Here is a 24,641-nt window from a genome sequence, read left to right as displayed (position 1 = left end):
ATATGTCATTAATAAGAAAAGACCACAGTATAGACACTGGCGTCACAAAAGCGTTTACTTCCACAGACTGGATGTGGTTTTGACATAGGTTTCGAAAAATACAAAACATATTGTTTATCAATACTCATAAATCATCAAAATATGGCATTATTTGTTACACCTACACGTAGTAAAGAGAACGCCGTCATAATGCACGAGCCAGATTCAGACATCAAGATGGCCACAGTAACAGCTAATGGCAGCCAATGGGCCTATAAGTCCGTCCAAAATCATTACAGGGGGTCCCCGGGGTTACGAACCCGCTAGGGACTTTCCTCCTGTTTGTAATCGGGAAACGTTCGCAAGTCAGCCGCGCATGCGCAGAACGACAGTTACGGACATTTCTAATGTTCCGTCGAATGCCGTTCGGCGCATGCATGGAAAAATACGGACATTTCCGACATTTTCCGAGTCTCCGTCTGGCCGTGCATGTGCAGAACGGCAGATGGTCCACGCAGAACGGCAGGGGGTCCCTGCAGCGCCCTGTTCATAAGTAGGAGTGGTTCATAAGTCGGGGACCCCTTGTATCAAGTGGTAGTAACCTTTTCTGATACATTGTCAAAATCGGTAACCCCGAGCCACACTCAGGATTGCATTGCAGGATCCAGGTAAAGTTACTTACCTTGTCCCCAGGATCCTGTGATGTCTCCCTGCTGTGTGTGCGAGCCATGTCTCTGCTCCATCCATCACAGCGCCGAGCTCTGTTCCCTTCGAGCGTTGCAACACACGGGGACAGAGCACGGTGCCAAATTCAAAAAGTTAAAAACACACACAATACATACAGTACACTGTAATCTGTAAGATTACATGACTATCAAATGTGATAGTGATGGGGAGGGTGGATCTGTGATGGGAGGGATCTGCGACGAAGAGGGATCTGCGACTGGGGGGGGATAATCTGTGATGGGAGGGATTTGTGATGGGGGGGTCAGTTATGGGGGGCTTTGTGATTGGAAGGCTGTGATAGGGGACTCTGTGATTGGGGGGGGGGAATCTGTGAGTGGGAGGAGTCTGATGGGGGGCATACGTGATGGGGGGGGGCTTTGTGATTGGGTGGAGTCAGTGTTTGGGGGGCTCTGTGATGCAGAGGAATCTGTGATGGGGGGGGGGTCTTTGTAATGGGGGTCCTGTGATGGGGGGGGAAATTCAGTGAAATACTAACGTTGCATCCGCCCTCCCATGCCATGGAGCCGATCAGGGGCCATCTTCCCCTCAGTCGGCAGCCAGGCATTCACAAGCGAGGATGCGATCATCTCCACCGCTACCGGCGGGTCCGGTAAGCAGCAGAGACGACCAGAGGCTGGAGGGTACCTCCAGCCTCTGGTCGTCTCTGCTGCTTACCGGACCCGCCGGTAGCGGTGGAGATGATCGCATCCTCGCATTTCTCACTCCACCAATAAATGTGATCTTGCGGCGAATCTGCCGCGGAGGCCGCTTTTAGCTTAGCTTAAAGACAAACTCACCCCGTTCCCGAAAATACCAGGGTTATGGCAGCAGCTTTTTGTCATCAAAGTGCCAACGTATGGCGATTTGCATGATCTGGATAGAGGAAATGGATAGTGTGCAGCACACTGAGCACTTTATTTTGGACGTAATAGTATTTGAACGTTATCTGCACGTTTTTGGACTATTCGCACGGGGTTAATGTATTAATAATCCAAAATATTTATGTATTATGAGATTTGTGTACTAGGCTATTCTTATAGTTACTCACTTTATTAAATTGTATTTTTTATTGAATAATTTTTTTTATTTATTCATCTATTCACTGGTTGGTCTTAGCGCCACAAATATTGTTATTCAATTCAGTATAAATTTACAGGCTTCTCCATCTGATAAAAAAAAAAAAAACTTCAATCCTTTAAAAAAAAAAAAAAATGACTCTGCAAGTTTGAAATAAAAGTTGTGCAATCTTTCCTCTGAACGTTTCCTTTCACACACCCCTGGCTGCAGCTCCAGGCAAAAAAAAAAGGCAACACTCCAGCGGTTGAGGAGCTCCATGTCATCGCTTGCTGCATATTGTAGTTCCTCAGCCTTGTCCCCGGCTCTACATCGTCTGTGTGCCGAGAAGCAGATCTTTGTAAAATCAACGGGAGATCAGCGCCCCTCCACTCTAGTGCCGCATGGTCCTTCCCCATGGCGAGTCACGCTCAGGAATTTAGCACAACGACAACATTGCTTCCTTCTTTATAGGCCAACCACAGAGCTGGCAAACACACAGCTTAATTGTCTGGCAACAAGAACCGAATCCCTACAGCTCCTCTAACAGCGCAGAACATAATCCTCGGGCAGGTGGTACATTAAATGGGTTTTCAGTCGGCTGTTCTTATCAGGAGAGAGGGGGAGCCTCTCTACTGGGCCACAAAGGACGGATTACTGTGGAGGGGGGGGGGGGGCTACTGTGAGCACAACAAGCTGGAAGAAAGCTCATGCCAGGCTGGTGACGGCGAGGCTGGACAGGACAGCAGTGGCGGCACTATATGATCAAATGCAGCATGAAAAATTGTGCCAGTCATAGCACAGCCTAAAAGATGAAAGTGTAAAGCAGATATCCAGCCAGGGTCGATATAAAACAATGATTTAATTTTTTTTTTTTTTTTAAATACAATTTATTTTGGATTTAAATCGATTTTTGGGGATTTTTATCAAATTTATTTTAATAAAATGCTTTTGGAGTAAAAATCTAAATATAGTTTTCTATTTATGATATATTAATGATTCCGCTTATTCAGCATGAAATGGAGTTAAATAGCATGAGGTTGTATATTCTGCAACATTTACATTTTTAGTAAACTCATTCAATGAATCCAAGCTCTGCAAGCTGAGATAACATGCGCTGCATTGATGCATTCATACAATTTCGCAGTAACCATGAGATAAAACAAAGTTCAGGACTATTCTTTTATCCCATTGTTTTGCAAATCTATGTACAATACAAACTGTATGATTGAATCGGTTCTGATATCGCTGTTTTACTAACCTGACAGCTTATTATTCTAAATAGGAAACCTTCATTTTGTTTGCAAATATTAGAAGATTCTAACTACCAGCAGGAATAAGTCCTTACATTTAAAGAACACCTGTCATTTCAGATCCATCATGGCAGCGCCCGTCAGCGGGCATCCACTCACTTGCTGCCACATCACCAGCCATCCCATTAAAGTGAATGGAACTGTTGGTGAGTCAACAGTGGATCAGAGGAGGAGCCTCTGCGGGACAGAGATGACAGTTGCTCTTTAAAAATTATGATTAAATTATTATTAAAATCAAATCCATATATAGTTTAAATATTCTATTATAAAATGTAATTTTTATATATATATATATTACATTTTATAATAGAATATTTAAACTATATATGGATTTGATTTAAATCAACTAAATTTAATCATAATTTTTAAAGAGCAACTGTCATCTCTGTCCCGCAGAGGCTCCTCCTCTGATCCGCTGTTGACTCAACACACATATATATATATATTTTTTTAATTTTTTTATTATCGGCCTAAAAGAGCTTCGAAAACGACGGTAAGGCGCCTCTAAATCTAGCGGCGCTTTACCGCCGACGCCCCCACTTCCTGCTTACAAGTTAAAAATCAATATTTTTTGCTAGAAAATTACTCAGAACCCCCAAACATTATATAGATTTTTTCAGCAGAGACCCGCCTAGGGAATAAAGATTTTATGTCACACTGTATTTGCGCAACGGTTTATTCAAACGCAAGTTAAAAGAAAAAAAAAAGAAAGAATACACAGTAAAGTTAGCCGAATTTTTGTTGTATAATGTGAAAGATGATGTTACGCTGCGAGAATCGTGATCTTTATTATAAGCCAATTTGATTCTCATTTTAGCCAAAATCGTGCAGCTCTAATTTGGACTGGTGTGGAGTTGCTTCTGTTTCCTGTATAGTTCCCCAGATCTTTATATCTGATGTCTGGTGTTCTCTTAGATGCCCTCTGAAGGCCTCCAATTATTTATTCAAATTGCAATTATTAATTAAAAAATTACATACAGGGTCCAAACCATTTACTGTGAGACATTGTCACAGAAGGGATTATTAGAAGAAGAAAGGATTATTAGATAAGAATGTTGCAGTAGTGGCAATGGAGACTGTGTGGATATTGTGTGAGCTGTTTGCAGGGTGTTCAAAGCAGTAAAGTAAACACGGCCTGCCCTTGAACATGTTGATTCAGGCTTGAAGCAAACCTGTAATGGGGACAACGCCAAGCTAAATTCCAGCTAGACACTAAGGTTCACAATCATACCTTGATTACAGTAAGCCTCCTAAAAATTTGCCTGGAGCCCCCCCCCCCCCCCCACACACACACAAATAACCAGATTTCTGGGGTACAGGGGAGTACTACCCACATCAGACCCCCTCGTAACAGCTCTGCACCTATATACCGCATTTATCGGGGTATAACATGCACATTTTAGGAGGGAAGTTTCAAGGAAAAAAAACTTTAATTTTAAATAAGGAACCTAGAAGCAAAATAAGGGTCAGTGCCCATCTGCAGCCTCCCCATTGCCTTCAATGCAGCAGCCCCCCCCCCCCCCCCCATTGCCTTCAGTGCAGTAGCCTCACCATTGTCATCAATGCAGCAGCCTGCCCGTTGCCTTCAATGCAGCAGCTCCCCCCCCCCCCCCCCATTGCCTTCAGTGCAGCAGCCTCACTATTGCCATCAATGCAGCAGCCTCGCCATTGCCCGTAATGCAGCAGCCCCCTCCCCCCATGATCAATTCAGCAGAATCCCCATTGCCTTCAATGCAGCAGCCCCCCCCCCCCATTGCCTTCAGTGCAGCAGCCTCGCCATTGTCATCAATGCAGCAGCCCCCCCCCCCCATTATCAATTCAGCAGCCCCCCCATTGCCTTCAATGCAGCAGCCTCACCATCAATACAGCTGTCTCACCATTGCCATCAATGCGGCAGCCTCGCCGCTGCCTTCAATGCAGCAGCTCCCCCCCCCCCCCCCATTGCCTTCAGTGCAGCAGCCTCGTCATTGCCCGCAATGCAGCAGCCTCGCCATTGCCCGCAATGCAGCAGCCTCGCCATTGCCCGCAATGCAGCAGCCTCGCCATTGCCCGCAATGCAGCAGCCTCGCCATTGCCCGCAATGCAGCAGCCCCCTCCCCCCCATGATCAATTCAGCAGCATCCCCATTGCCTTCAATGCAGCAGCCCCCTCCCCCCACTGCCTTCAGTACAGCAGCCTCGCCATTGCCATCAATGCAGCAGCCTCGCCATTGTCATCAATGCAGCAGCCTCGCCATTGTCATCAATGCAGCAGCCCCTCCCCATTATCAATTCAGCAGCCCCCCATTGCCTTCAATGCAGCAGCCTCACCATCAATACAGCGGTCTCACCATTGCCATCAATGTGGCAGCCTCGCCGCTGCCTTCAGTGCGGCCTGATCGATGCCCATCTGCAGCCTAGAGGGGACAAGGAGGGGGCGGGGATGAGCACCGACAGATTACATACAGTGAGAATCTCCCATGATATACAGAACAGTAGTCCAATGGATTCCCAGGCGACAGGACTTCCTATTACAGAGGCCGCCAAGTAAACAGGTGATTCTCACTGTATGTAATCTGAAGGCGCTTGTCCTGCCCCCCTCCCCATCCCCTCTGAGTCAGCTAAAATTGAAGTATCAGTATATAACAGGCAGCAGAATCAGAACTTAACATATCTTTGTGGATAAGTGGTGATGTGATGAGATTGTAACATGAAATGTCAAACCTGGTAAAATATAGTGCTATTCGCCTACAACTGACGAAGAAGGTTGACAATGGGGATGCGCTTTTTCCGCCCTGGCTCACACCAATATGGTGCAGCGATTCCTGTGCGTTTGCCGCACTGCATAGCAATGGAACTGTGTTCATATAATCTGCTGCGGGTGTCAATTAAAAGTGAAAAACATCCTTAAAAACAGGTCTTAAAGTGCAGCGCGTTTGCCTGAACCAGATAAACACCCATGTGATCCGGTTTCAGTGCAAACCTGCCCGCACCTTTTTCATGCGGATGTGGTGCGATTTGAGCCATAATTGAATGGGCTTAAATAGCACAGCAGAGAATCACATGTCGAGGTGCTATATGCTGGGTGTCCAGTGCCTCCCTGTGCCTTTAAGGAAGGGTGGGCTCCCTCCAGGCTCACCTGCCCTCTGCCTATCCATTATAATGCATGTGCTTCCACCATGGGGGCTCTCAAAATTTTGATTTAGGACTTTAGAAAATGGGGAGCCTTGGCATGGGCTGCAGCTTACCCATATATTTCCAAATGTGTGCAGACTAAACCCCTGTTTTAACAGATACTGTAAGACAGGATAATTGGGTTGGTTGCAGGCTGTCCGGCAAGTTCAGCTGGGATTTTTCTTTTGTTTTGCACAGGAATGCGGTGCAATTCCTGTGCAAATCACAGGCATTGCAGTGTGAACCAGGGCTCACTATTATCTTTCATAAGGCTGCATTTTAATAAATGTCCTTTCTCTTGTGCTTTGCATTCTCTGGAGTGGCTCTGGCACAACCTTTATGGTTTTCTGTCATTTATTTCTTGAAGGTTAAACCTTCCAATCTTTGCTGCGCATGCTGGCAACCTTGCCCTGTCATGACTGCACGGGCCACACTCCCAGACTCCGCCCACTAAAAAGTAGTGGAATTGGCCATCAATCAGTTAAAATCATTTTACATGGGGCTTTATGATTAAAGTGTTACTAAACCCAGGAGCCTGCATTCACTATATCTGGTCTCCCACAGTACACAGAACATGGAAATGCAATTTTTTTTTTTAAATATAAACTTCTAAATACTTTTTCTCATCAGCGTCCGCTCCAAGCACTGGTTAAAGCTTATAGGAGGAGTTTCCCTTCTCCTGTGACTGTCCTATGAGGCTGCACGAGCCCTGACCCTCTTGTCTGGACAGTGCCGATAGGACCTGTGCTGATCACATGCACCCCCCCCCTCCCCCTCTCCCAAAAAAAAAAAATCTCTTGCAATACACACCAAACTGAGAATGTGCAGAGTGCCCCCAAGGCTCTGTTCTATAAGGAGATGGATTGGAAACAATGGAAGAAAGGAAGGATCAGAGAAGACAGGATCAAAAAGCCTTTTTACACCAAAGGGCAGGACCCCCTAGGTTCTACAGTGAGTATAACAAGCATGCTTTACTGCATATAAAGACTGCTTTTAGTGTTGTGGGTTTAGTAACACTTTCAGGCTGCTTTCACGCTGTTAGCGGTGAAGCGGCACTACACCACTGTTTAAGCAATGCTTTTCAGCCACTAGCGGGGTGCTTCTGTGTTGCAGCGCCTTCCAATCACTTTGAGTGCCAAGGGCGTTTTGGGAGCGATGTATACAGCGCTCCCAAACTGCCCCAAAGATGCTGCTTGCAGGACTTTTCCCGAACGTCATGCAAGGGCACTACCTGGGTGTGAAAACACTGAATGGGAGGCAGTTTTCAGGCATTTTGCAGGCGCTATTTCTAGCTCTAAAACCCCTGAAAACTGCCTCAGTGTGAAAGGGTTCTAACTTCTACTCCTAAAAGCATTCTTCATTTACAGCATTTTTTCACACCTGCCTACAACTTTTGCACAGTATGTACTGTATGTCTTTACTCCAGGCTGACAAACAGTGGTGTGAGTAAAAAAGGGTGGCAAGTATATACAGAAGTGCGGAGCGGGCTTTTAAAGCGCAATGCACCTCACCTCCAATTATGGAAAGTCTGCAAGCTCCCTCGCTGCTGCTAACGTCTTTGCCTGGCCTTCTTCTGCCTTCATCCTTGATTAGTGTGACTGCTTTAGCAGTCCCACTATTGTCATTTGTTTTTTATTTATTAATCTTATTATTATTCCGTACGTTTTTTGGCTCTGCGTAACTTCTGAAAACTTTCAGCTATTAAAGCCATTCAACTTTTAAAATGTTCAGCTCTTTCAGCTGATGATGGGTCTTCTTCAACTTTTTTTCTACCATTTATACTTTTTAAAATATTAAGCTTTTTTTTTACACGTTTTTTTAACATTGAAGTCAATGAGAGCATGCTTAAAATCCTTAAAATCCTTAAAATCACCAAACAAACTTTAAAATGTTCACAAAATATTCAGCTATCTGGCTATATTTTTCAGTTTGATATCTTTTATCGTTTTTGTGAAAAAGCGGTTTAAGTTTAGTGATCACTTCAGAAAATGTCATTAAATTTAGGGCATCTAGGCTTTTGTTGTCTGTTTTGTTTCCATGGTTACCAAAGCTTCTTACACACAGTGATGGGCAGTGGGGGAGAGCACAGACACACCATGTACTGATTTATAATAGAGGAATATGATGGCCAGTTTTGATGGAGGCAATATGATGCTATTCAGCATTCCCACGCATTTTCTCCAGAAAATGCATTTTCTAGTTATTATTATACAGGATTTATATAGCGCCAACAGTTTATGCAGTGCTTTACAATATAAAAAGGAGACAATACAGTTATAATACAAAAAAATACAAGAGGGTTAGGAGGGCCCTGCTCAGAAGAGCTTAGAATCTAATAAGGTGGAGCAGGTGGTACAAAAGGTTGTAACTGTGGGGAATGAGCTGATGAAAGTGGTAGGAGATTATTTGGAGACGTGATAGGCTTTCTTGAAAAGATGAGTTTTCAGGGTATGCCTGAAGGTAGCAAGAGTAGGAGATAGCTGGACAGGTTGAGGTAGCGAGTTCCAGAGGATGGGAGAGACTCTGGAGAAATCCTGGAGACGAGCATGGGAGGAGGAGACGAGAGAGCTTGGGAGTAGGAGGTCTTGAGAAGAGCGGAGAGGACGACTTAGGTGATATTTGGAAACAAGATTGGTGGTGTAGCTCGGGGCAGATTTGTGAATGGCTTTGTATGTTGTGGTTAATATTTTGAATTTAATTTGTTGGGTGGGTTGGGAGCCAGTGTAGGGATTGGAGGAGAGGGTTGGCAGACAGTGAGCGGTTGGTAAGGTGGATAAGTCTGGCAGCAGCATTCATGATAGACTGAAGAGGGGATAGCCTATGGAGAGGCAGGCCAATGAGAAGGGAGTTGCAATAGTCAAGGCCAACAAGAACAACGGAGTGAATGAGGAGCTTGGTGGTTTCATTTGTTAAAAAGGGGCGAATTTTAGAGATGTTACGGAGGTAAATTCTAGAAACTTTTGACAAGGATTGGACTTGGGGCTAAAAAGACAAGTCAGAGTCTAGGATTACATGGCGTGAGGGGAGGGGCCAATAGTTGCATTGTTGATTTTGATGGAAAAGTCATGAAGGTGGGAATATTAATAGCTCAGTTTTAGAGAGATTTAGTTTAAGGAAGTGGTACGACATCCATGCTGATGTCAGTTAGTAATGCGAGAGGAGACTGAAGGAGTGAGGCGAGGAGTAGACGGATAGATTTGGGCGTCATCGACGTATAAAGTGGTATTGGAAACCGTGGACGGTTATCAAGTGACCAAGGGAGGAGGTGTAGATAGAGAAGAGAAGGGGTCCAAGAACAGAGCCTTGGGGGACCCCCACAGAAAGGGGCAATGGAGAGGAGGAGACAGAGTTTTAGGTGACATTGAAGGAGCGCTGTAATAGATAGGCAGAAAACCAGGATAGAGAAGAATCTCGCAAGCACAGGGTGACATAAGCTCCCATGCCATGTTCACAGGAGTTTATTAATTCTGGCACCTGGGGCATGTCAAGACTGTACATCACACGGCTCAATGTACAATCTTTGGAGACTTGATAGCAGTAAGCTAAGAAGCTTTTATTACAGAGGAGACATATCATCTGCAATAAAACCTTCCTGCTAGCATTTTTTTTCTATACTAAAGTTCCTCTTTGAGTGAACATGTTGCAGTTTCAAATTCAGGTACACTTTAAAAAAAAAAAAGGGACTTTGCATTTATGGTTAAGTGGCCTTTGAAAAGAAACAGGAAGCAGCAGATTCAATTATGAAAACCATTTCAGGCATTCGAATCATTTCATTCTGTTCAATAAAATTAGAATCAGCCTCTTTATTCCGGCATTTGTGACTTGAGCCGGATCCGGCACAGGCTGTGCTGTGTTCTCAGAGTACATGGTCTCCTTACCTAAATTACTGCGGTACCTCAGCTGGTTCCGAATACTGTACAGGATGACGTGCTTCTCATAGTCCTTCTGTGAGTTTCCTAAGCTCTGCAGAAACAAAACGTTTAGAAAAAAGGAATTATTTGATATAATATTGTGTTTTCTAAAAAAGGTACAGATGTGAGTTTGACCACTTTCACACTGGGTCAGGGGTAAAATGCTGCTGTTTTTAGTGGCGCTTTACCGCCAATTTCGCAGCGCTATTCAGCCGCTAGCGGGGCGCTTTTACCCCCGCTAGCGGCTGAGAAAGGGTTAAAACCACCATAAAGCGCTGCTGCAGCAGCACTATGCCAGCGGTATAGCCACGCTGTCCCATTGATTTCAATAGGCAGGAGCGGTATACACACCGCTTCTTCACCGCTCCTAAGATGCTGCTAGCAGGACTTTTTTTTACCGTTCTGCCAGCGCACCGCTCCAGTGTGGAAGTCCTCGGGGCTTTCATACTGGAGACACAGCAGCGGCTCTTTCAGGGCGCTTTGCAGGTGCCATCTTTAGCGCTGTATCACCTGCAAATCACCCCAGTGTGAAAAAGGTCTTATAGATTCAGATTGGATCTGATAGCCGTCACAGACTGCAGGAATGAAATGATCAGAGGAGACCAAAGATCTAATAAACAGGAGAGGAGGAAATACCCAGTGTACAATAATTTATTCATCGATATGGTGGTAAATGATCTCACAGTACTCTGCAGCGTACACCAAACCATTCCCATCAGTCCCGGTCATCAAAGCACAACCCACTGCAGTCACACAGCCATAGGACTCCTAGAAGTGAACATGTAAAAATAGAATTCCAGGATAAACTTAAAGAAAAACAAAACAAAAATGGAACTTCCGCTTTAAGCATTCATCGCTCCCTTACATGTCACATTTGGCATGTCATTTTTTTTTGGGGGGGGGGGGGGGGGGGGAGCGGGTACCTAGTTTTGACAGGTACCCAGCTCCCATGCCCTGGTCTCTTCGCCTCCTAGGTGACTCCTCCTCTCCCTCACTACAATCTTCTGGGAAACATCACAGGTCCCAGAAGATTGCCTGCCCACTAAGAGAGCGCAGTGCGACTTGCACATGCGCGGTGTGCACCCAGCTGTGACAGCTTCGGCCCACACTTACAATGCCAGGGCCGTGGAGAGGATGGGTGGGAGAGGAGCGAGGCTTCGGGCGGCCGCATTGCTGGACTGCGGGACAGGCGAGTGTCTGTTTATTAAAAGTCAGCAGCTACACTTTTTGTAGCTGCTGACTTTTAATTAACTTATAAACGAGTGGAAATCCGCTTTAGCTAGTCTTAAAAAAAAAAAAGGTTCCTCCCCCCTCCTGACACCTATACTGACTAACCAGTGTAAGAAGGATGTATATACTTACCTATTTACATGCCACTCCAGTCACGCGATCCAGCTCCCCTGTGTCAGTTAGCAGCAGCAGCAGCAGGGGAGGGGAGGAAGTGTTGACAATGGATGGGCAATAGCAGCTTAAGGTGTTACTAAACCCACAACAGTAAAATCAGTCGGTATATGCAGCATAGCATGCTTGTTATACTCACTGTGGAACTTAAGGGGTTAATCCTCTGCATTGTGTAAAAGGGCTGTTTGATCCTGTATGCACAGATCCTCCCCTCCTGCACTGTCTATCTGGGGGAGGCCAGCTAACAGAGGCAGAGTAGCCGACCTGCACATGCTCAGTTGTGTCTTTTATGCTGGAGAGAACATTTGCTTGTTTTCAGACCTAGCCAGGTCACATGATATTGGCATCACACTGTGTACCACAGGCTGTAGTGGAAATCTCCTCCTTCCTGAACTCTCAGCACTGGAGAAACTGTGCAGTTCATCACTGACAGTGGTATACAGATCAGCCAAAAAGGTATATAGTGGCAGTACTTTCACGTAAAAAAGATTTATAAGGTGTGGGCACTGTGTCCGGGGGGGGGGGTGTTGGCGGATGAACAATTATTTATTTTTAAATAGCCAAAAATGCTAATCGCAATGTGGTAACTCGTGTCTTGCCGTTTCGTTTTTTTTTTTTTAAAGAAGCATTTGGTGCTTGAAATGCCTCTAAACTCAGCGTCTGAACTCATTTTTTTGCGTTAGTGCCAGCCTCTAAACTCAACATTAAACAACCCTGATAGTTCAGGAGCAGCTGAAAAAAGCATCCAAGTGCCTTTGAACGTTCGTTTACCTGCAGCAGTGTACATGAGGCCTAAGGGTGATGCCAACGTTTCCAACCATTACCAGCTGTTGTCGGGTGCTCCCTCCTCTCTCCCGCTGACTGCCACAGGGGATCTGGATCACGCAATTGGGCCAGAGCGGCCCAAAAATAGGCAAGCACATACATTCAACGGCCACTTTATAATAAATAAATAAATATCCAGTAGGCGGCCATTGTGGATAAAAATGCCTTGTTGATGTCAGAGGAGAATGGGCAGACTGGTTGAAGATGATAGAAAGGCAACAGTAACTCAAATAACCACTCGTTACCACCAAGGTATGCAGAATACCATCTCTGAACACACAACACATTCAACCCTGAAGCAGATAGGCTACAGCAGCAGAAGACCACACCGGGTGCCACTCCTGTCAGCTAAGAACAGGAAACTGAGGCTACAATTCACACAGCATCACCAAAATTGGACAATAGAAGATTGGAAAAATGTTGCTTGGTCTGATGAGTCTCCATTTCAGCTGCAACAATCAGATGGTAGGATCAGAATTTGGTTTAAACAACACGAAAGCATGGATCCATCCTGCCTTGTATCAAGGGTTCAGGCAGGTGGTGGTGTAATGGTGTGGGGGGGGGGGGGTATTTTCTTGGCACACTTTGGGCCCCTTAGTACCAGTTGAGCATCATTTAAACCCCACCGCCTACCTGAGTATTGTTGCTGACAATGTCCATCTCTTTATGACTACAGTGTCCCCATCTTCTGATGGCTCCTTCCAGCAGGATAATGCACCATATCACAAAGCTCCAATCATCTCACCACTGGACAATGAGGTCCCTGTACTCCAATGGCCTCCACACTCACCACATCTCATCCAATAGAGCACCTTTAGGATGTGGTGGAAAAATTTGCATCATGGATGTGCAGCTGACAAATCTGCAGCAACTGTGTGATGCCATCATGTCACTATGGACCCAAATGTCTAAGGAATGTTTCCAACACCTTGTTGTATCTATGCCATGAAGAATGAAGGCCGTTCTGAGGGCAAAAGGGGGTCCAAGCCGGTACTAGCAAGGTGTACCTAATAAAGTGGCCGGTGAGTATTTCTTTCTTACACAGGTAAGTCAGAATAGGTGTGTGTGTGTGAGTGTGTGTGAGTGTGTGTGAGTGTGAGTGTGTGTGGGTGAGTGTGGGTGAGTGTGGGTGAGTGTGGGTGAGTGTGGGTGAGTGTGGGTGAGTGTGGGTGAGTGTGGGTGAGTGTGGGTGAGTGTGTGGGTGAGTGTGTGGGTGAGTGTGTGGGTGAGTGTGTGGGTGAGTGTGGGTGAGTGTGTGGGTGAATGTGGGTGAGTGTGTGTGTGGGGGTGAGTGTGTGTGTGTGTGTGTGTGGGGGTGAGTGTGTGTGTGTGTGTGTGTGGGGGTGAGTGTGTGTGTGTGTGTGTGTGGGGGTGGGTGAGTGTGAGTGTGTGTGGGGGTGGGTGAGTGTGAGTGTGTGTGTGTGTGTGTGTGGGGGTGGGTGAGTGTGAGTGTGTGTGGGGGTGGGTGAGTGTGAGTGTGTGTGTGTGTGTGTGTGGGGGTGGGTGAGTGTGAGTGTGTGTGTGTGTGTGTGTGGGGGTGGGTGAGTGTGAGTGTGTGTGGGGGTGGGTGAGTGTGAGTGTGTGTGGGGGTGAGTGTGGGGGTGAGTGTGGGGGTGAGTGTGGGGGTGAGTGTGGGGGTGAGTGTGGGGGTGAGTGTGTGGGTGAGTGTGGGGGTGAGTGTGTGGGTGAGTGTGTGGGTGAGTGTGTGGGTGAGTGTGTGGGTGAGTGTGTGGGTGAGTGTGTGGGTGAGTGTGTGGGTGAGTGTGTGGGTGAGTGTGTGGGTGAGTGTGTGGGTGAGTGTGTGGGTGAGTGTGTGGGTGAGTGTGTGGGTGAGTGTGTGGGTGAGTGTGTGGGTGAGGGTGCGGGTGATGGGTGCGGGTGATGGGTGCGGGTGATGGGTGCGGGTGATGGGTGCGGGTGATGGGTGCGGGTGATGGGTGCGGGTGATGGGTGCGGGTGATGGGTGCGGGTGATGGGTGCGGGTGATGGGTGCGGGTGATGGGTGCGGGTGATGGGTGCGGGTGATGGGTGCGGGTGATGGGTGCGGGTGATGGGTGCGGGTGATGGGTGCGGGTGATGGGTGCGGGTGATGGGTGCGGGTGATGGGTGTTAAGCTGCGCCTGGATTTCAGGCCCTGCAAAGCGGCAATATTACCCATTCAGCACCGCGCTGCTCCATGCATTATTTATAAGCCTGTCTCAAATTCTCGCAGTGCTGAACAATTTACAAACTGAGCAAACAAACCCTAGGTGTCATCTACCTAAAAGAAGAAAGAAATAAAATGACAGATGGTGGTTAAAGCCTGGAATACATGAGGAAGGGTGCAGCGTACATCCAGTGTAATTGTTGGGGGCGGGGGTTGTTACCGCTGAATGAAAATGAAAGCGTTATTAATCCCCAAACATGTATTATATTGCAGCCAATTCTTAGATGGGATGGCAGCATTTGTGTTCTTTTTTTAGGCTATTTTCATCTGGTGATCTGGCCAGCAAGTCTTTCACAGCACAAAATCTCCAGTAGAATGTATCAGTTCACATGGAAGAGACCAATCAGTTAACACTGACGGGGGTGCTTACAATGGTCAGCTTTAATTTATACATGTAAAAACTTTCTATCCAAAAAGGAAAAAAAAAACAAAAACAAAAAAACTGTTTGCTGTAACTGATTATGAAGTGTGAGCTGGAGTTTGGCTTCAACTTGTTAGTGTATCTAAATCTGCTAAACATTTAACACAGGTTTCCTTGAGCAATAATAAACGTCTCCCTCTCAGATAAGTTCCCACGGACACCACTGATCTTTTTAGCTATCTGTAGGGTGGAAATTCTTCCCAATGACCACAAGTGTGAGGAGGATTCTTCCCACTGATCATCACACGGATGTATCACGAGTTGTAGATATAGTCATTATTAGCAGGAGTTTACTGCAACGGGAAAGTTATTTTAACCCCTTCAGATCCGCGCTACAGTCAAATGACGGCTACAGCGCGGATCTGCTTTGCCGGGAGGCCGCCAATAGGTGTCCTCCCCTGCAGGCTCGCCACGCCCCCCTGAAGGGCACACGCTGTGATCACAAATCAGAGTCAGGGGTCGATTCCAGCCCCTTACCATGTGATCAGCTGTCAGCCAATGACAGCTGATCACGTGATGTAAACAGAAGATCGGCAATCGTTTTTTGTTTTGTTTTTTCTTCTCACGCTGACAGCATGAAGAGAAAAAAAAAGCCGATCACCGGCTTCTGTTGAATGGACATCGGTCCCGAAGAGGAAGAGGCGAAGCCGCCTCATGTGTGTCCACCGGTACCTCCTGCCAATGCCACGAATCAGTGCCCACCAGTACATAAGTGCCAGCAATCAGTGCCACCTATAAATGCTCACTAATGACACCTATCAATGCCCACCAGTACATAAGTGCAAGCAATCAGTGCCACCTATCAATGCCCACCAGTACATAAGTGGCAGCAATCAGTGCCACCTATCAATGTCCACCAGTGGTGCCCATCAGTGTCACCTAGCAGTGCTGCCTATCAATGTCGCCTACCAGTGCCCATCACTGCCACCCATCAGTGCCCATCACTGCCACCCATCAGTGCCCTACAGTGCCATCCAATGCCCTTCAGTGCCACCCAATGCCACCTATCGGTGCCCACCAGTGCCACCTTATCAGTGCCCAGAAAGGCAGCCTATTGGTGCCCATCAGTGTAGCCTCATCAGAGCACATCAATGAAGGGGAAAAATTACCTATTTGTAAAATTTATGAACAAAATATAAAACTTTTTTTTTTTTTGTTTAAATCTGTCTTTAATTCTTTTTTAACAAAAAATAAAAAACCCAGAGGTGATCAAATACCACCAAAAGAAAGCTCTATTTGTGGGGGGAAAATGATAAAAGTGTCATTTGGGTACAGTGTTGTATGACCGCACAATTGTCAGAGTGACAGCGCTAAAAGCTGAAAATTGGTCTGGGCAGGAGGGGGGTTTAGGTGCCCAGTAAGCAAGTGGTTAAGGGTTTCTCTTTGTTGAAAAAAGTTGCCCTTATGTGCCCCCCTGTGCTCCTTCATCCAGAATGGGGGCACTCTAACACAGGAGGTGTGTTACTGGCCAGATCACCAGGTGAAACAGAGGGGGGGGGGGGGGGGGAAGCCAGACAAAAGAAAAAGGAATGCAGCCATCACATCTATTGATTGGTATGCCGCAATATATTACATTTTTGGATGTAATTCCGCCTGATATATAATGTTGCTGTTCCCTGCATTAGGGTTGCACTTTGCCTTCGTTATCTCAATGCAAATCTGTTAGTCTCCTCCTGAGGCATATTTATAAATCAGTGGACGATCTCTGAACTTTGGCCACACATCCGCCCACTGGGTCAATCTCCAGACAACGTCCAATTTACAAACCATCTAGACTTCATATTCATCAATGGAACATCCAGGCGTTTACAATTTCACTGTATAGAGCAAATTTTACCATCAACCCCCTCCCCCCCCCCCACCCAACCACCTGTGCCCACAGCTTATAAATTTTCTTTTTACATTAAAATATTGCCACTAGGGGTGCAACGGATCGTCACCGATCCGTGATCTGAACGGGTCACCCCGCTCGGATCGGCAAATGCCCCAATCCGCGGTCTCAGCCTTAGGAAGCGGCGGCCATCTTTCTACACCCGGGCTGTTTACGCTGTGATCGCTCCGACTGAGCAATCACTTGTAAACAAACCGGCATCATGACATGACGCCGGTTCCTCTCTCCCCTCTCTGTACTAATCTGTACAGTGGAGGGGAGAGATCCAGAGATGGAAGCAGCCATCCCTCCATACCCTGCAGTTCCCAGCAATACCCTGCCAATACCCTGCCAATACCCCGCCGTACCCAGCAAATATTACAGTGGGGGAGATTGTGGATATTACAGTGGGGACTATATGCTGGTGGAATTTTTACAGGTTTTTGCTAATTATTATTTGCTGATCTGAAAAATGATCCGATCCGTGACTCTGATCTGAGGAACGATCCGATCTGTGAGTTTTTTGATCCGTTGCACCCCTAATTGCCACTATATACCTTTCTGGATGATCTGTATACCACGGTTACATGATGAACTGCACAGTTTCTCCAGTGCTGAGACTTCAGGAAGGAGGAGATTTCCACTGCAGCCTGTATACACGCCCACATGTGTGATGTCAATATCATGTGACCTGGCTAGCTCTGAGAACAAGTAAATGTTCTCTCCAGCATAAAAGACACAACTGAGCATGTGCAGGTCGGCTACTCTGCTTGGGTTAGCAGGCCTTCCCCAGATAGACAATGCAGGAGGGGAGGATCTGTGCATTAGAGCTGCATGATTCTGGTTAAAATGAGAATCATAATTTTTTTGCTTAGAAGATAGATCATGACTCTTTCACGTTTCTCACGGCGTAACATCCTCTTTCAAACAAAAAAAAAAAAAAAAAAAAAAAAAAAAACAGTAAAGTTTTTTGTTTTTGTTTTATTCATTGAAGTGTATTTTTTCCCCAAAAAACTGTGTTTGAAAGACCTCTGCCCAAATACAGTGTAACATAAAATATTGCAGCAATTGCCATTTTATTCCCTATGGTCTCTGCTAAAATATATATAATCTTTGGGGGTTCCAAGTAATTTTCTAGCAAAAATATTGATTTTAACTTAAGAAAGAAGTGTCAGAAAAAGATTTAGACTTTAAGTGGTTAAACTTCCTGCATTAACACCTTGTTAAAAACTTGGCAGACTGCCCGATTTTTTCTTTACACACAGAACTTTATCCCTTTGATCTAAGAAGGAAGAGTTAGTTACACTGTTTAATTTTGAAAACTTGGCAGACTGCCCAGATGTTTTCTTTTGAGCCAGTGAGCAGATAAGTCTCTCCACTTGTTATATGAATTGGCAGACATCTTCAGAGGGGTTGAATCCAGATCATTATTTTTTTTTATTTTTTTTTTTTTTTTTTTAACAATTAATTGTGCAGCTCTACAGTGCATACAGGATCAAACAGTCTTTTTACAAAAAACAGAGGATTAACCCTTTAAGTTCCACAGTGATTATAACAATCATGCTATTGTGCACTGATTTTACGGTTATGGGTTTAGTAACACATTAAACCCATCACATTCAACGGCCAATACGGCTACCAAAAGTGACCCAGTCAAATAAATGGGGTCATGCTGCACCCGCTCTGCCATCATGTGTAATACTGTGAATCGGCCTTTTCTAGGTTAACCACTTGATCTCCAGAAGATTTAACCCCCCCCCCCCCACCCCCACCCCCACCAGGCTGTTCTTTTTGCGATACGGCACCACGTTGCATTAACTGACAATTGTGCGGTCGTGCGGCGCTATACCCAAATAATATTGATGTCCTTTTTTACGCCCCACAAATAGAGCTTTTTTTTGGGTGGTATTTGATCTCCTCTGCAGTTTTTATAAACAAATATAGACCAACAATTTTGAAAAAAGAAGAAGAAGAAAAAAAAGATTTGTTTTTACTTTCTGCTAAAAAAAAAATTTTTTTTAATCTAAATTTCTTTATAAATTTAGGCCAATATGTATTCTGCTACATATTTTTCGTAATAAAAAAAAAAAAAAAAAATCATAAAAATCGTATATATTGATTGGTTTGAGCAAATTTTATAGCGTCTACAAACTATGGGTTATATACTGGAATTTTTATTTATTTTTATACGAACGATGCCAGCAATCAGAGACTTATAGCAGGACTATGACATTGCGGTGGCCAGTCTGACACTAACTGACACTTTGTGGGAATCAGCGACACTAAATACAGTGATCGGTGCTAAAAATATACACTGTCACTGTACTAATGACACTGGCTGGGAAGGTGTTAACTTTTAGGGTGACTAAAGGGTTAAATATGTTCCCAGCCAGTGTTTGTGTAATGTGTGAGGTGCTGCCACTAAGGGATGTGATGAATAGGTAGGTAGAAGTGCAGAATCACATATATACACATATATATATATATATAATATCATGATTGGACACGGCTGATCACGTGGTAAAGAGCCTCTGTCAGAGACTCTTTACCGAGATTGGTGTGTCAGACTGACACGACGCAACAACAATCGACGTGATGTGCGCCCCCAGGGTCCGGTGAGAATATCGCAACCATTTTGCCGACATCATTTTGTTATATGGCGGGGAGGCAAGTGGTTAAACAAAAGAAAAAAAAAAAAAAAAAGTCATACTTACCTGCGCTGTACAAGGGTTTTGCACAAAGCAGCCCCGAGCCTCTTCTTTTTGGGTCCCCCATTGGATAGTTCTGGCTCCTCCTCCCTGCCAAGTGCCCCCAATAGCAAACCTCTTACTTTGGGGGCAATCAGCAGGCTCGCTCCTGTGAATGGGCATGCTCCATTCACACATAGAGCATGGCTAGCCCCCCCCCCCCCCGCTCTCCTCAATAGCTCACCGGCTGTGATTGACAGCAGCAGGTGCCAAGAGCTCCTGCTGCTGTGTGAGCCAATGAGGAGAGAGAGACCTGGGAGAGCCGCTGCTCTCATGCACATGGCTGGATGGAGACGAGGCTCAGGTAAATATAAGGGGGAGCTGCACCCGGGAGGTTTTGTTACCAGTAATAATGTTCTATCTAGGTACATACTGTACATTATCATCAATGCCAAAATACATTAATTCATAAATAAAGCGTAACACAGGTCTTTTCCCTCCCCCACCCTGTAACTGAACTGTGAAAGAAGAAGAGTGATAAGGTCTCCTCTCTGCTCTCTCCTCCAATCTTATTAGCACTGTGCTACAACGGTGCGGCCTCTTGTACAGCGCCTCCCCCGATCTCACACACCCCTCATCTCTGACCTCTCCAGCTCCTTGTGATGGGAACTCATTCATTCTTAAAGACTCTCACAGATCACAACAAAGGTGAGTCGGGTCTTAGGCTCGGTTCACAGTCTCGAACACCCTCAAAAAAAGCGATCCGCAGTGGATAGCTTTTCATAGGGTGGTAGAGTAGCGTCTAGCAGGTGATCCTGGGTGATTGGGAACAGAGCTTGGTGGAGGGGACTGGGTGATGGGGACCAATGTTAGCGGGAAGGAATTGGTGAGGGGGTGGGGACATAGGTTGGGGGAGGGGATTAGGTAATGGAGGTAGGAACACAGCTTGGGGAGGGGACAAAGGTTGGGGGGGGTTGGGTGAAAGTTAGGGGGAGGGAGTTGGTGAGGGGTGGGGACATAGGTTGGAGGAGGGGACTGGGTAATGGGGGTGGGGACACAGCTTGGGGGCGGCGACTGGGGACACAGCTTGGGGGCGGCGACTGGGGACACAGCTTGGGGGCGGCGACTGGGGACACAGCTTGGGGGCGGCGACTGGGTGATGGGGGTGGGGACACAGGTTGGGGGAGGGGACTGGGTGATGGGGGTGGGAACAGAGCTTGGGGGAGGGGACTGGGTGATGGGGACCAATGTTAGGGGGAGGGAATTGGTGAGGGGGTGGGGACATAGGTTGGGGGCGGTGACAGGGTGATGGAGGTGGGGATATAGTATGGGGGTGGGGACACAGGTTGGGGCGGTGACTGGGTGATGGGGGTGGGGACAAAGGTTGGGGGAGGAGACTTGGTGATGGGGGTGGGGACAAAGGTTGGGGGAGGAGACTGGGTGATGGGGGTGGGACAAAGGTTGAGGGAGGAGACTGGGTGATGGGGGTGGGACAAAGGTTGAGGGAGGAGACTGGGTGATGGGGGTAGGGATATAGCATGTCGGTGGTGGACACAGTTTAGGGGAGGGGACTGGGTGATGGGGTGGGAACACAGGTTGGGGGAGGGGACTGGGCCATGGGGTGGGAACACAGGTTGGGGGAGGGGACTGGGTGATGGGGGTGGGACAAAGGTTGGGGGAGGAGACTGGGTGATGGGGGTGGGGATATAGCATGGGGGTGGGGACACAGGTTGGGGAGGGGACTGGGTGATCGGGTGGGGACAAAGGTTGGGGGCGGTGACTGGGTGATGGGGATATAGCATGGGGGTGGGGACACAGGTTGGGAAGGGGACTGGGTAATGGGGGTGGGGACACAGGTTGGGGGCGGTGACTGGGTGATGGGGTGGGGACACAGGTTGGGGGCAATGACTGGAGACACAGCTAGGAGGCGGTGATGGGGTGGGGACAAAGGTTAGGGGAGGGGACTGGGTGATGGGGTGGGGACAAAGGTTGGGGTGGTGACTGGGTGATGGGGATATAGCATGGGGATGGGGACACAGGTTGGGGGAGGAGACTGGGTGATGGGGGTGGGACAAAGGTTGGGGGAGGAGATTGGGGTGGGACAAAGGTTTGGGGAGGAGACTGGGAGATTGGAGTGGGACAAAGGTTGGGGGAGGAGACTGGGTGATGGGGGTGGGACAAAGATTGAGGGAGGAGACTGGGTGATGGGGGTGGGACAAAGGTTGAGGGAGGAGACTGGGTGATGGGGTTGGGGGAGGAGACTGGGTGATGGGGGTAGGGAAAAGGCTGGGGGAGGAGACTGGGTGATGGGGGTGGGACAAAGGTTGAGGAGGAGACTGGGTGATGGGGGTGGGGACAAAGGTTGAGGGAGGAGACTGGGTGATGGGGGTGGGACAAAGGTTGAGGGAGGAGACTGGGTGATGGGGGTAGGGATATAGCATGGGGGTGGGGACACAGGTTGGGGGGGGACTGGGCGATGGGGTGGGAACACAGGTTGGGGGAGGGGACTGGGCCATGGGGTGGCAACACAGGTTGGGGAGGGGACTGGGTGATGGGGGTGGGACAAAGGTTGGGGGCGGTGACTGGGTGATGGGGGTGGGGACACAGCTTGGGGGCAGTGACTGGAGACACAGCTAGGAGGCGGTGATGGGGTGGGGAAAAAGGTTGGGGGCGGTGACTGGGTGATGGGGATATAGCATGGGGTGGAGGACACAGGTTGGGGCGGTGACTGGGTGATGGGGATATAGCATGGGGGTGGAGGACACAGGTTGGGGGCGGTGACTGGGTGATGGGGATATAGCATGGGGGTGGGGACACAGGTTGGGAAGGGGACTGGGTGATGGGGGTGGGGACACAGGTTGGGGGCGGTGACTGGGTGATGGGGGTGGCAACACAGGTTGGGGGAGGGGACTGGGTGATGGGGGTGGGACAAAGGTTGGGGGAGGGGACTGGGTGATGGGGGTGGGACAAAGGTTGGGGGCGGTGACTGGGTGATGGGGGTGGGGACACAGCTTGGGGGCAGTGACTGGAGACACAGCTAGGAGGCGGTGATGGGGTGGGGAAAAAGGTTGGGGGCGGTGACTGGGTGATGGGGATATAGCATGGGGGTGGGGACACAGGTTTGGAAGGGGACTGGGTGATGGGGTGGGGACACAGGTTGGGGGCGGTGACTGGGTGATGGGGGTGGGACAAAGGTTGAGGGAGGAGACTGGGTGATGGGGGGTGGGACAAAGGTTGAGGGAGGAGACTGGGTGATGGGGGTGGGACAAAGGTTGAGGGAGGAGACTAGGTGATGGGGGTAGGGAAAAAGGCTGGGGGAGGAGACTGGGTGATGGGGGTAGGGATATAGCATGGGGGTGGGGACACAGGTTGGGGGGGGACTGGGCGATGGGGTGGGAACACAGGTTGGGGAGGGGACTGGGCCATGGGGGTGGCAACACAGGTTGGGGGGAGGGGACTGGGTGATGGGGGTGGGACAAAGGTTGGGGGCAGTGACTGGGTGATGGGGGTGGGGACACAGCTTGGGGGCAGTGACTGGAGACACAGCTAGGAGGCGGTGATGGGGTGGGGAAAAAGGTTGGGGGCGGTGACTGGGTGATGGGGATATAGCATGGGGGTGGGGACTGGGGGTGGGGACTGGGGGGTGGGGACACAGCTTGAGGGCAGTGACTGGGTGATGGGGATATAGCATGGGGGTGGGGACACAGGTTGGGGGAGGGGACTGGGTGATGGGGTGGGGACAAAGGTTGGGGGCGGTGACTGGGTGATGGGGATATAGCATGGGGGTGGAGGACACAGGTTGGGGGCGGTGACTGGGTGATGGGGATATAGCATGGGGGTGGAGGACACAGGTTGGGGGCGGTGACTGGGTGATGGGGATATAGCATGGGGGTGGGGACACAGGTTGGGGAAGGAGACTGGGTGATGGGGGTGGGGATATAGCATGGGGGTGGTGACACAGCTTGGGGGGGAGGAGACTGGGTGATGGGGTGGGGACAAAGGTTGGGGGAGGAGACTGTGTAATGGGGGTGGGGACACAGGTTGGAGGAGGGGACTGGGTGATGGGGTGGGGACAAAGGTTGGGGGGCGGTGATGGGGGGAGGGGGACAGAAATCAGAGGTGATAACAGGTGATGGAGTGATGACACTTGGGGGACAGGTGATGGGGGTGGGGCCAGAGACAGAATGGGGGTGTGATGAGATGATAGGGGTGGGGCTAGACGAAGCTCCTCACCTGTCTGACGTTGGCTGGTAGTTTGGCCCAGGGGTAGTTGTGTCGGATGTGGAACTCCACGTCAATGTTCATGGTGTCCGATGTGACCCCCGGCCGGTCGGCCTGCACATACCGTGTCACCACCTCATGTCCCCGGACCCTGCCGCCCCCTCCTGTTTCTCCCGAACTTGCCCTCAGCGATAAACTACTTCCTCATTGGCCGGTGTAGTCTGACCGAATCCATTACGTCACTTCCCGTCAGACGGCGCTTCAGAGAAGTCTGTCGGCCAGAGGCCGAATCTCCCCGGACACCTTGTCTCCTTTTATGTGGGCGGCCATCTTGTTGTAGACCTCAGAGTGACAGGACACTATAGGGGTTGTATAGCTCCCAAATGTCCCTCTTTCCTTCTCATGTGTCCCTCATTTAGGTCTGTTCCATATAGTTGTATATAAAATGCACTTTTTATCTTCCAAAAAGTGTTTCCCAGCGCTAAACCTTTCATCCAAATTATAAATTGCTGCATTTGTAAATTTTAAAAGCCAATATAAAGGAATAGTAGTGGTACAAAAAAAAGCACTTGTAGATTTAACCTTTAATTTGTTTTGCTAAAGGGGTTGTAAACCTTCGTGCTTTTTCACCTTAATGCATCCTATGCATTAAGGTGAGAAAACACCTGGCACCCCTCAGCCCCCCTTTTACTTACCTGAACCCTCAAAACTTGACCCGGCGGGGACGCGCTGTCTCTCTACCCGGCGTTCTCGGCTCCTGATTGGCTAGATTGCTAGCAGCGCAGCCATTGGCTCCTGCTGCCATCAATCAAATCCAATGACGCGAGTGCCGCAGGGCGGGGCCAAGTCTTGTACTGGGCCTCTATGGACGCCGAA

General features: G+C 48.2%; 1 protein-coding gene across 2 annotated transcripts in view; it reads right to left on the bottom strand.

Annotated features, from left to right (window-relative positions):
• The window catches only part of FAM91A1 (family with sequence similarity 91 member A1), a 109,499-nt gene extending 85,500 nt beyond the window's left edge, over nucleotides 1-23,999 (bottom strand). For both annotated transcript variants that reach the window (XM_077493302.1, XM_077493303.1), the window contains exons 1-2: nucleotides 23,778-23,999; nucleotides 10,102-10,186 (exon numbers count right to left, since the gene is read on the bottom strand). In XM_077493302.1, the coding sequence (XP_077349428.1) occupies nucleotides 10,102-10,186; nucleotides 23,778-23,849 (157 nt within the window). In that variant the 5' untranslated portion in view covers nucleotides 23,850-23,999. The remainder of the gene's footprint in view (nucleotides 1-10,101; nucleotides 10,187-23,777) is intronic.
• Between the last annotated feature and the right edge of the window lie 642 nt (nucleotides 24,000-24,641).

This window comes from Lithobates pipiens, unplaced genomic scaffold (assembly GCF_037356315.1).
Source record: "Lithobates pipiens isolate NorthernLeopardFrog02 unplaced genomic scaffold, aLitPip1_a1.2 Scaffold_19, whole genome shotgun sequence".
NCBI classification, from domain to species: Eukaryota; Metazoa; Chordata; class Amphibia; order Anura; family Ranidae; genus Lithobates; species Lithobates pipiens.
This window is presented reverse-complemented; position numbering and strand designations above follow the sequence as displayed.